The sequence below is a fragment of the Oncorhynchus gorbuscha genome, linkage group LG15 (assembly GCF_021184085.1).
Source record: "Oncorhynchus gorbuscha isolate QuinsamMale2020 ecotype Even-year linkage group LG15, OgorEven_v1.0, whole genome shotgun sequence".
Classification (NCBI taxonomy): Eukaryota; Metazoa; Chordata; class Actinopteri; order Salmoniformes; family Salmonidae; genus Oncorhynchus; species Oncorhynchus gorbuscha.
Window position 1 is genome coordinate 78,303,627 of NC_060187.1, and position 13,200 is coordinate 78,316,826.

The window sequence follows — 13,200 nt, forward strand, 5'->3', positions numbered from 1 at the left end:
ACAGGTGCCGGTAGCAAAATGTAATAGAATTCCTAAATTGTTTAGCTGGTCCGCACTCAAAAAAGAGATTCGAGGTACATTTTTAGTATTTATTTCATTCAAGGGGTGGGTAGATAGACAAACGTTTCAGCCTTCGTCAGTGTCATCAGCAACCCCTCTGAAGGTGCACTTCTTTACTTCTTGCTTTATTTATTCATCAAGAAGGAATCAACATAGCTTGATCAAATTAATTTACAAACAGTCCTGCCCATCACCGGCAGCTAAAATCAGATGAAACGCTGTGTGTCACTTGACACTCTCTCCTCCTTCACTCATGATACTGTCTTCACACATATCTTTGCTCAGTAGTTCACCTAGGAAGGAACCACTTACCATGGAGAATATGGGGGGAGGGGCATTGATTAGGATGCTGTATACACTTTCATCATGGTTTTCAGGTATGTACAGTGCCTTGCGAAAGTATTCGGCCCCCTTGAACATTGCAACCTTTTGACACATTTCAGGCTTCAAACATAAAGGTATAAAACTGTATTTTTTTGTGAAGAATCAACAACAAGTGGGACACAATCATGAAGTGGAAGGACATTTATTGGATATTTCAAACTTTTTTAACAAATCAAAAACTGAAAAATTGGGCGTGCAAAATTATTCAGCCCCCTTAAGTTAATACTTTGTAGCGCCACCTTTTGCTGCGATTACAGCTGTAAGTCGCTAGGGGTATGTCTCTATCAGTTTTGCAAAACAGCTCGAGCTCAGTGAGGGTGGATGGAGAGCATTTGTGAACAGCAGTTTTCAGTTCTTTCCACAGATTCTCGATTGGATTCAGGTCTGGACTTTGACTTGGCCATTCTAACACCTGGATATGTTTATTTTTTAACCATTCCATTGTAGATTTTGCTTTATGTTTTGGATCATTGTCTTGTTGGAAGACAAATCTCCGTCCTAGTCTCAGGTCTTTTGCAGACTCCATCAGGTTTTCCTCCAGAATGGTCCTGTATTTGGTTCCATCCATCTTCCCATCAATTTTAACCATCTTCCCTGTCCCTGCTGAAGAAAAGCATGGTGCTGCCACCACCATGTTTGACAGTGGGGATGGTGTGTTCAGGGTGATGAGCTGTGTTGCTTTTACGCCAAACATAAAGTTTTGCATTGTTGCCAAAAAGTTCAATTTTGGTTTCATCTGACCAGATGTTTGGTGTGTCTCCCAGGTGGCTTGTGGCAAACTTTAAATTACACTTTTTATGGATATCTTTAAGAAATGGCTTTCTTCTTGCCACTCTTCCATAAAAGCCAGATTTGTGCAATATATGACTGATTGTTGTCCTATGGACAGTCTCCCACCTCAGCTGTAGATCTCTGCAGTTCATCCAGAGTGATCATGGGCCTCTTGGCTGCATCTATGATCAGTCTTCTCCTTGTATGAGCTGAAAGTTTAGAGGGACGGCCAAGTCTAGGTAGATTTGCAGTGGTCTGATACTCCTTCCATTTCAATATTATCGCTTGCACAGTGCTCCTTGGGATGTTTAAAGCTTGGGAAATCTTTTTGTATCCAAATCCGTCTTTAAACTTCTTCACAACAGTATCTCGGACCTGCCTGGTGTGTTCCTTGTTCTTCATGATGCTCTCTGCGCTTTGAACGGACCTCTGAGACTATCACAGTGCAGGTGCATTTATACGGAGACTTGATTACACACAGGTGGATTGTATTTATCATCATTAGTCATTTAGGTCAACATCGGATCATTCAGAGATCCTCACTGAACATCTGGAGAGAGTTTGCTGCACTGAAAGTAAAGGGGCTGAATCATTTTGCACGCCCAATTTTTCAGTTTTTGATTTGTAAAAAAAGTTTGAAATATCCAATAAATGTCCTTCCACTTCATGATTGTGTCCCACTTGTTGTTGATTCTTCACAAAAAAATACAGTTTTATATCTTTATGTTTGAAGCCTGAAATGTGGCAAAAGGTCGCAAAGTTCAAGGGGGCCGAATACTTTCGCAAGGCACTGTAGGAGAGACAATATGTGTGTTTCTGAGTGTGTTTCAAAATGTGTGTGTGTCCCTCGTATACTATATAATAACAACATAACGATCTGTTTTGTTGTCTTAAACCTCAGATCTATCTTACTTCCTGGTCATCCTCAGGCTCTTCCTGTTCCACATCTAAACCCAGAGCGCTGTGGCGAATCATCTGCCAGCGTGCCAGGGACTTCCTGTTGCCATCTATCCCAACCCTGTGTTTGGGTCTGATCAGAGGGCTTCCAGGTCCTTTTGACATGTCAGTGTTCTCCATCTCCTCCCGCTCCTTGCTCTGGTCCTCATCCTTAGAGAAGGCTTGCACGTAGCGACGCATCTTTTGCACTAGTGGGTCGTTGCGATCCTCAACTCTGCAATGGAGACATTAAGATAGCCATTATAATACAAAGCCTGTATATGACGGGATGGGGAAACACTGTTAACACCACCACACCTAAGACAGAGAGTACAGTAATAGGCCAGTTAGATGACGTGTTGTTGTCTTACCGGAGGTACCAACGCTCCCCCAGGCCATAGAGCAGTCCACACACCCCCAGCCGGGGCCACAGGCAGCGGGGCAACCTCCTCTCCAACATCAGGGTAGTGGCCACCACCTACACACAGTGAGCAGGGACAAAAGATGTAAGGATCATTAGAATGGCACTGATTGGGATGCTGTATACACTTTCATCATGGTTTTAAGCTATTTTTATGGAGTATGTACACATTTTATTTGATGTAGGAGAGACTATGTGTGTGTGCCTGAGTGTGTGTGTGCATGTGTGTGTGTCAAAATGTGTGTGTGTGTGGCACACCTGTGTCCTCCAGAGCTCGTCCCTCTCCTGGGCAACTCTCCATTGTGTATCACTCATCATGGCTGTGAGCAGGTTGAGCAGCAATATGTAGGAGACCACAGAGAAGGTGCAGTGCAGCACATGGACAATAGGGGGCGTTGTGATGGTGTGGTCCACTGGCAGGTCTATCAGACCCACACTCAGCTCAAACTGGGAGAACAGCGTGATGGGGAAGGAGCGGTACGCAGGTAGAGAGTCTGGGTCCTGAGTCATATACACCATCCACAGAGCTGGGAGGGAGGGAGGGAGGGAGGGAGCGAGGGAGCGAGGGAGGGAGCGAGGGAGGGAGCGAGGGAGGGAGCGAGGGAGGGAGGGAGGAAGAATAACCGGCAAATAAAAATAGGAATTATATTTGGTTTAATACATTTGTACTATTAATAATGTTTTTGAGTTTCTCTTTTACAGAATGTACTTACAGGTAGAAAACCCTATGAGCACGATGAAGCTCAGCCACATGAACTTGGTCAGGTCTCCAAATATAATCTAGGAGGAAATGAGACAAAACACCACAACAGTTTAATATGGGAATCAAAACAGCAAAACCATATATTCTACAGTAACGTCATGCTAATGCTTGTGTGTGTGTGTGCATTCACGTGTGTGTGTCTGCTTCCCTTACATACCTTTTGTATCATGATGACGTAAGGCCCCAGCATCTGAAAGCCTCGGGCGAAGAACATGACATTGCTCCAGCCCAGCACCAGACACACAGCCATGACAACTGTTTCCCCCTGCACCCCACTGACCCTGAACACACACAGCAGCACCACCAGGAACGCATAGGCAATACTGGGGAGGAAACATAGGTTGTTACACAGGTTATAAATGCTACATAGACATGACAAAACACAACAACATCACCAGGTAGGTAATAAATACTACATAGGCACCAAGGTTGACTTACAGAATGACATGGAAGGGCCCCCCCAGGGCCGTTTGTCCAAAGTAATGCTTGGCCCCCACTCTCAGCATATCTGGGATCTTAGGGATTGGGAATAAAACAGATTATATTGACAGCCAATAATGTGATCTAATCTACAGTGTAAATATAAGTGACAACTATTGGGTGATGTATGTTTTACCTCCAGTAGCAGAATAACCAGGGCCCCCAGGACACTGATCATCTCTCCTGCCAGACGCAAGTTGTCCCCATAGGTCACATAACTCTCCTACAGGGACAGAGAACAGGGCACGTGGATCACAAAGGGTTCATATGAACACCTCTGATTGAGGTTTGCACACAGGCTGTCATATGAAGATGCCTTCATGTCTCCCCCACCTTCAGAGTTTTCTGCACGCGGATGGTTTTGTCCATGTTAGATACAGTGTAATTCTCTGGAGCGTCCTTTAGGGGGCGATACACACAACACAGTGTGAAGGTCCCAATGTACAGGAGGTACAGCAGCAGCAACAACCTGTACACAACACAATAATAACATCACAACATTAGATATAAACAAATGGCAGCATCTCCAACACAACATCAGAACATGATCACTGTACAGTGAGGGGAAAAGTATTTGATCCCCTGCTGATTTTGTATGTTTGCCCACTGACAAAGAAACGATCAGTCTATAATTTTAATGGTAGGTTTATTTGAACAGTGAGAGACAGAATATCAACAAACAAATCCCAAAAAACGCATGTCAAAAATATTATAAATTGATTTGCATTTTAATGAGGGAAATAAGTATTTGACCCCTCTGCAAAACATGACTTAGTACTTGGTGGCAAAACCCTTGTTGGCAATCACAGAGGTCAGACGTTTCTTGTAGTTGGCCACCAGGTTTGCACACATCTCAGGAGGGATTTTGTCCCACTCCTCTTTGCTGATCTTCTCCAAGTCATTAAGGTTTCGAGGCTGACGTTTGGCAACTCGAACCTTCAGCTCCCCTTTTCTACGGGATTATGGTCTGGAGACTGGCTAGGCCACTCCAGGACCTTAATGTGCTTCTTCTTGAGCCACTCCTTTTTTGCCTTGGCCTTGTGTTTTGGGTCATTGTCATGCTGGAATACCCATCCACGACCCATTTTGAACACCCTGGCTGAGGGAAGGAGGTTTTCCCCCAAGATTTGATGGTACATGGCCCTTTGATGCGGTGAAGTTGTCCTGTCCCCTTAGCAGAAAATAATGTTTCCACCTCCATGTTTGACGGTGGGGATGGTGTTCTTGGGGTCATAGGCAGCATTCCTCCTCCTCCAAACATGGCAAGTTGAGTTGATGCCAAAGAGCTCCATTTTGGTCTCATCTGACCACAACACTTTCACCCAGTTGTCCTTTGAATCATTCAGATGTTCATTGGCAAACTTCAGACGGGCGTTTATATGTGCTTTCTTGAGCAGGGGGACCTTGCGGGCGCTGCAGGATTTCAGTCCTTCACGGTGTAGTGTGTTACCAATTGTTTTCTTGATGACTATGGTCCCGGCTGCCTTGGGATCATTGACAAGATCCTCCCGTGTAGTTCTGGGCTGATTCCTCACCGTTCTCATGATCATTGCAACTCCACGAGGTGAGATCTTGCGTGGAGCCCCAGGCCGAGGGAGATAGACAGTTCTTTTGTGTTTCTTCCATTTACGAATAATCACACCACTGTTGTCACTTTCTCACCAAGCTGCTTGGCGATGGTGTTGTAGCCCATCACAGCCTTGTGTAGGTCTACAATCTTGTCCCTGACATCCAGTGTTTGAAATCTGATTGATTGCTTCTGTGGACAGGTGTCTTTTATACAGGTAACAAACAAATATTAGGAGCACTCCCTGTAAGAGTGTGCTCCTAATCCCAGCTCGTTACCTTATAAAAGACACCTGGGAGCCAGAAATCTTTCTGATTGAGAGGGGGTCAAATACTTTTTTCCCTCCTTAAAATGCAAATTAATTTATAACATTTTTGACATGCGTTTTTCTGGATATTTTTGTTGATATTCTGTCTCTCACTGTTCAAATAAACCTACCATTAAACTATAGACGGATCATTTCTTTGTCAGTGGGCAAACGTACAAAATCAGCAGGGGATCAAATACGTTTTTTCCCTCATTGTATGTGTTGTTACCTAAAGTAGTGTTTTCCATAGAGGTTCCACTTGAGACTGACCAATTGCCTAACAGGAGTCACTTCCAGTATCCTCCTTGCCTGAAGTAGGAGATCATCATCAGTTTCCCTGTACTGTAAATTACAATGTATCATGTTTGTGTTTTGTAATGTACTGTACCTCTCTCCTCTGGCTGCCCACGATGAGCTCAAGCACAGAGCAGTCGTCGTCGGCGACCAAGGAATCGATCTCTGTGAGGTCATAGAGGTTAGAGGTCAAGGGTCCCAGGTTCCACTGGTTGATTCGCCTCCGGTTGACCAGGTGCTGGAAGGCCTGGGAGGGGCAGATTTAGTTTTATTTTGTATTTTTTACTGTTCCCATGTCTCCCACTGTCCCCTTCGTTCTATCCCTCTATCCATCCTCACCACAAGGTTGCCCTCCTTGGCAGCCAGTTTGAAGGGTGTTAAGCCATGGTAGTTGGGCACCATGTCCAGTGGCACAGCCTGGTCCAGCTCAACGTCACGTGCCAACAGCAGATCCAACACCAAGCATGCTATAGTCTTATTGGGCTGCAGGACCAGGATGTGGAGCACTGTGTTACCTAGGGGGGAGAGAAGGAGATATTAAACTGCTGAAAAAGGGAGAAGAGAGAGGAGAGGGGCAGGACGAGGAGAAGAAAGAGGAATGTTTCATACCAATGGAGTCCTGGGCCCTGGTGCTGGCTCCTGCGTTGATCACCATGGAAATTATGTCCTGATTCCCCACACAGGCCGCAAATGCCAGGATGTGCTCACCTAAAGTAAAGCAAACGGAATCAAATAACCACATTTCCCAAAATGCATTTTTCTACTCCTTACAGACCACAAACAATCATCTTACCATAGTAAAGCAGCCCTCCTCTTCTCTTCCTGAAGTACAGGCCTGTGACTCTGGGCGTGGCCACATCCGCCCCTTTACCAATCAGACTGCGGACCAGGTTAAAGTTCTGATTCACCACGGCAATGTGGAGAGGTGTCATGCCTGATTGAGAGCGAGTAAGAGAGAGAGAATATATGATTGTGTGATTAAATATCTGTGTGAGTTTTATGATATTATAGTGTATTTGTGTGTGAGAGTTTATGTACCAAAGAAGAGGTCAGAGGTCATGGGCTCATTGATGAGTTCAGGTGCTCCGTCCATCAGAGCTAAAGCAGCTTCCATGTTATCATTCAGAACTGCCACATGCAGCGCTGTCTCCCCCAGAGCTCCTCTCTCAAAGATGTTAGTGGACAAACTGTCCAGAAGTTTCTTAATGCAACCTGCACTGTTCTCTTTGGCGGCAAAAAAGAGAGGGACGCCATTTGTCCTATGGGAGAGATAGTGTGTTTGCAAGTTCAAATTCAAATGCTGCATTCATAACATATTGTAATTATCAGCATATGACTGGGAAAAATTCACTTGAATGCTCCTCCAGCTGGTAATTACTAGTGGGAAACTTTATCATTTCTGAGCGCAGACTTCTCCCACATGCTGAGCTCTGATGTCACATTCCACTGGGCACAGACATCAGTTCAAAGTCTAACTTTGATTTACATTTGGTTGAGTTGTCAGCTATTGTGAATTCAACAGGAAATTAACAAAAAAAATGTGGCCTTGTCATTGGATTTAGGTTTACTTCTTATGGCTGGGGGCAGTATTGAGTAGCTTGGATGAATAAGGTACCCAGAGGTGCCCAGAGTAAACTGCCTGCTACTCAGTCCCAGAAGCTAAGATATGCATATTATTAGTACATTTGGATAGAAAACACTCTGAAGTTTCTAAAACTGTTTTAATTATGTCTGTTAGTATAACATAACTCATATGGCAGGCAAAAACCTGAGAAAAAAATCCAACCAGGAAGTGGGAAATCTGAGGTTGGTCGTTTTTCAACTCATTCCCTATTGAAGATATAGTGGGATATTGGTCATGTTGCACTTCCCAAGGCTTCCACTAGATGTCATCAGTCTTCAGAACCTTGTTTGATGCTTCTACTGTAAAGGAGGGGCTCATAAGGGCTCTTTGAGTCAGCGGTCTGGCAGTGTGCCACAAGCTCGTGACACTCGTTCACGTGAGAGGTAGCTCGCGTTCCATTGCTTTTCTGCAGACAAAGGAATTCTCCGGTTGGAACATTATTGAAGATTTGTTAAAAACATGTTTCTACGGACTGTAACGTAGCTTTTTGACATTCCTAGTGAACGCGCTTTGTGAGTTTGGATTTGTTTACAAAACGCGCTAACAAAAGTAGCTATTTGGACATAAATGATGGACATTATTGAACAAAACAAACATTTATTGTGGAACTGGGATTCCTGGGAGCGCATTCTGATGAAGATCAAAGGTAAGTGAATATTTAGAATGTTATTTATGACTTCTGTTGACTGCACAATATGGCGGATATCTTTTTGGCTTGTTTGGTCTCTGAGCGTCATACTCAGATTATTGCATGGTTTGCTTTTTCCGTAAAGCCTTTTTGAAATCTGACACAGCGGTTGCATTAAGGAGAAGTGTATCTAAAGTTCCATGCATAACACTTGTATTTTCATCAACATTTATTATGAGTATTTCAGTAAATTGATGTGGCTCTCTGCAAAATCACCGGATGTTTTTGGAACTACTGAACATAACGCGTCAATGTATACTGAGATTTTTTTATATAAATATGAACTTTATCGAACAAAACATACTGTCACGGCAGTCGTCGGTGGAGGAAGAAGTGGACCAAAGTGCAGCGTGGTGAGCGTACATTTTCCTTTATTATGGAATGATGCCAACAAAACAAAATAAACAACCGTGAAGCTTACGAGGGCTAAGTGCCACTAACACAAGTCAACTACCCACACTGAAAGGAGGGAAAAAGGGCTACCTAAGTATGATTCCAAATCAGAGACAACGATAGACAGCTGTCCCTAATTGAGAACCATACCCAGCCAAAACATAGAAATGAAGAAACATAGAAAACAAGACATAGAATGCCCACCCCACATCACATCCTGACCTAACCAAATAGACAAATAAAACGTCTCTCTAAGGTCAGGGCGTGACACATACATGTATTGTGTAACATGAAGACCTATGAGTGTCATCTGATGAAGATCATCAAAGGTTAGTGATTCATTTTATCTCTATTTCTGATTTTTGTGACTCCTCTCTTTGGCTGGAAAAATGGCTGTGTTTTTCTGTGACTTGGCTCTGACCTAACATAATCGTTTGTGGTGCTTTTGCCATAAAGCCTATTTGAAATCGGACACTGTGGTGGGATTAACAAGAAGTGTATCTTTAAAATGGTGTGAAATACTTCTATGTTTGAGGAATTTTAATTATGGGAGTTCTGTTGTTTTGAATTTCGCGCCCTGCACTTTCACTGACTGTTGTCATATCGATCCCAATAGCGGGATCTCAGCCAAGACAAAATGCTCTTATGTTGATTAATTTTTCCAAATCCAATAAGTTTTCCATGTTGATTCAAAATAGATCACATAGATAGATTTCTTGGGTTGAAATTAAGTAGAAACAACATTGATTTGCCAAGTGGCCTACTAAGGAAATGACCCCGATAGCAGTATTTTTGGCAGTTAAGTACAACAACAAAACATAATTTAAAAAAATACAAATGATTAATAACCTCTTTGAACTAGGGGCAGTATTTTGATGTCTGGATGACAAGCATGGCCAAAGTAAACTGCCTGTTACTCAGGCCCAGAAGCTAGGATATGCATATAATTGGTCGATTTGGATAGAAAACACTCTAAAGTTTCTAAAACTGTTACAATAATGGCTGTGAGTATAACAGAACTGATATGGCAGGCAAAACCCGTGGACAAACCATCCAGAAAAAATAAATTTTCATCCCACCATTGATTCCTATGGCTGTCATTTTTAATATGAAGGGAATACCTCCCAGATTGTCGATTTGGGTTTAGCCAATTTGGGTTTAGCCAATCAGCGTTCTAAGTGAGTTCAAAGCTTTTGAACACAAACAACTCGTTGCTTCCAGGCTACAATTCATATTTTCAGAGTTTCCCACTTGTAATAATATAATATCAACCAATACCGGACAGTCACTGTTATTTTTCACCAACAGGATACTCACCTTTTGTTCTGCAGCAAAAAAGTTTCATCCAGCATCTCTTTCCACCCCTTCCTGTTCTGGAGGCGGAACCTAAACTGTCTCCACCAATGGTTGAGCTCACTTGGAGCAGATCTTGCCAAGGGCGGGGCCATCCTCTCAGATGGTGAGTCTATTTGAAATGGCTGGGAGGAGAGAGACGTGCATGTGTGTGAGAGAAATTTATTGTCAGAAACAGAGATGTTCAACCACCAGACTTAACGCATAAAGAAATACATCCTTCTCCTTATGTACTAGGGACTCAAATCAAATCTAGAATGTGTGAGCTGTCAGCAAACTAACTGACAGATCACTCAGGTTTGCACCATTCCACAGACCAGAGGTGAACCTGAAACAGAGGTCCATATTTCCCCATTAATCCAGGCAAAGGAAGATGTCCACAATAACATTGTTTTTCTCTATTCTATCCTATTCTAAACAGTTCTGTAAAACGTAAAAGGTTAACACTTATTGTTCCACAAAAAGAGCCTTTTGCATCCCTTCAATATTTCAAGTAGAAATTGTGCACCAATATTGCATTTTAAGACCCTGTTATATTAAATGTAGTGCCTTTGACATTTAAAAAACATTTGTTACGTTTTATTTGTTTTAGCAGACTCTCTTATCCAGAGTGAATTAAAGTAGTCAATGCATACATTTTGTACTGAATTCCCCCCATGGGAATCAAACCCACAACAACCCTGACATCGCAAGTACCATGTACTACCAATTGAGCTGTACTACCAACTGAGCTGTACTACCAATTGAGCTGTACTACCAATTGAGCTGTACTACCAATTGATCTGTACTACCAACTGAGCTGTACTACCAATTGAGCTGTACTACCAATTGAGCTGTACTACCAATTGAGCTGTACTACCAACTGAGCTGTACTACCAATTGAGCTGTACTACCAATTGAGCTGTACTACCAACTGAGCTGTACTACCAACTGAGCTGTACTACCAACTGAGCTGTACTACCAACTGAGCTGTACTACTAACTGAGCTGTACTACCAACTGAGCTGTACTACCAACTGAGCTGTACTACCAACTGAGCTGTACTACCAACTGAGCTGTACTACCAACTGAGCTGTACTACCAACTGAGCTGTACTACCAACTGAGCTGTACTACCAATTGAGCTGTACTACCAACTGAGCTGTACTACCAACTGAGCTGTACTACCAATTGAGCTGTACTACCAACTGAGCTGTACTACCAACTGAGCTGTACTACCAACTGAGCTGTACTACCAATTGAGCTGTACTACCAACTGAGCTGTACTACCAACTGAGCTGTACTACCAACTGAGCTGTACTACCAACTGAGCTGTACTACCAACTGAGCTGTACTACCAACTGAGCTGTACTACCAACTGAGCAATACACAAAATGAACTGATACACTTCGAGAAAACAACCGCTCACGTATCCAAGATTGTGTCCCAAATGTCACCCCGTAGTCTATATAGTACACGACTCCTGACCAGAGCCCTATGGCCCCTGGTCTAAAGTGGTGCTCTTTAACAGGGAATAGGGTGCCATCTGGGACACAGCCTTAGAAAGGCCATTCTCTCCTTCTTTTATCGCTTTAATACATACCACATGGAGAATTCAATAAATCTGTTTTTTTATATGAATAAAGTATTGCTAAAGTGCCCAAATTCCGTATTTTGACATGTCCCTCTGTGCCCCTATGTGACTTCTAGGAAGATTGCTACCCACTTAACCCAAACATTTCTCTTAAGTTTTCGCCAAAGACATTTTTGAAAATGCTTATTTCTTTCATGTCTGTCCCTCATTTTAAGGTCCACCCTGACGTGTGAACTGAACTCTCAATTCAAAATTGTAAACTGTTCCTTTTAAAATGTTTTTTTTTCTGAAGAAGAAACATTTCACATCTAATAGTCAAATCATAGTATAAAAGCAGGTGAGCTGGTTCTACTCTTTTTGGCTATTTTATGTTGTGTTGTGGTGGAAAACTAAGTGGGTCAAGCTCAACACGCCAACACTATTACCCCTAGGTAGACAGGCTAGAAATGTTTTAACAATTACACTTTTATTGTGAAGCTTGTATTCAATTGCCACTCCCTGATGCAAACAACAAGCTTCACTTCTGACTGTCACAAGGGAATTGATTCATGGCTGATTTAAGATGAAATCATCAACCCTGTTACTTTGTCAACTATGTTACTTTATTTGGCACTTATTATAGTATTTTTTATTTTATTTTACCACTTGAGATGGCAAAAAAAAATATTATGACAATGTTAACATTTTGTGAAATCACTTTTTTAAAATCAAGTTATACTTCTCAAAAGGCACCGAATTGGTGGAGTGACTCACTTACCTTTTACAGAAGAAAACAGTTAGTCCTTTACTCCTTATTGACCGTCAGGTACTAAGGGAACATGCAACATCAAGCTGACTTGAGAAAGAGAAGGATTCTCAGGTGGGGATCTATATATATGGAGAGGAGGTCAAGAGGAGGGGAGGAGGTCAAGAGGAGGATGGATGTCAGAGAGAGGAGAGAGGAAGGAGGGAGGAGGAGGAGGGAGGGAGGAGGAGGAGGGAGGGAGGGGCCAAATGGTGGAAAGGAGTAGTAGTCATAACTTGAGCATTATCTTTTGGGAAGATCCATATTTTTATTGGAATCATTTTCTGCAGTATACTAAGGCTGCTTGACATTTTGCTAAAACATCTTGAACGCTCTGGCCTTGCGCTTGACCGTCACACTCAGTTTACCTGGCAGATGTCCTGACACTGGTCCACGGTCCATAGGTCTCCCCCATGGCTCATTTTCAGCCCCTGCATAGCCCCCATGTAAAAATGTCAACATCATGACAGTCAACACTTTTTGGTCTTTATTCTCAGTGAACCGTTCAGATAACTGGTTCGAAAGTCGTCTACCTTTCAATTGTCTTAATGCTGGTGTGTAATCAAAAAGCTCATATTGAGGTGAGCTTGTCTACCTGGACAAGTATCTGCTGATTCCGCTGTACGATCCTATAGACACCTTACCTGTCAGGTCTATAGAAACTACTTTTGACTGGCTGTGATCTAGTTCAATCTACACTGAAACAAATAAATGTTCTTAAATGGTTCTTCTTTAGCTCTTAAGGTTCCTTAGAGAACTCTTGCCCGATAAAGAACCTTTGAGTTAAGTGTGGGGTTCTGGACA

General features: G+C 42.7%; 1 protein-coding gene across 1 annotated transcript; it reads right to left on the reverse strand.

Annotated features, from left to right (window-relative positions):
- Window positions 1-1,949: 1,949 nt before the first annotated feature.
- On the reverse strand, window positions 1,950-12,501 carry LOC123997520 (transient receptor potential cation channel subfamily V member 6-like). Its single transcript, XM_046301852.1, has 16 exons — window positions 12,370-12,501; window positions 10,006-10,166; window positions 7,022-7,242; window positions 6,777-6,917; window positions 6,593-6,691; window positions 6,323-6,498; window positions 6,078-6,230; window positions 5,919-5,998; window positions 4,149-4,284; window positions 3,952-4,038; window positions 3,774-3,850; window positions 3,493-3,658; window positions 3,286-3,352; window positions 2,831-3,099; window positions 2,523-2,629; window positions 1,950-2,386 (listed from the first exon to the last, which is right to left on the reverse strand). The coding sequence occupies exons 2-16, from the start codon at window positions 10,134-10,136 to the stop codon at window positions 2,119-2,121; spliced, it is 2,178 nt and encodes a 725-aa protein (XP_046157808.1). The 5' UTR covers window positions 10,137-10,166; window positions 12,370-12,501; the 3' UTR covers window positions 1,950-2,118.
- Window positions 12,502-13,200: the final 699 nt, after the last annotated feature.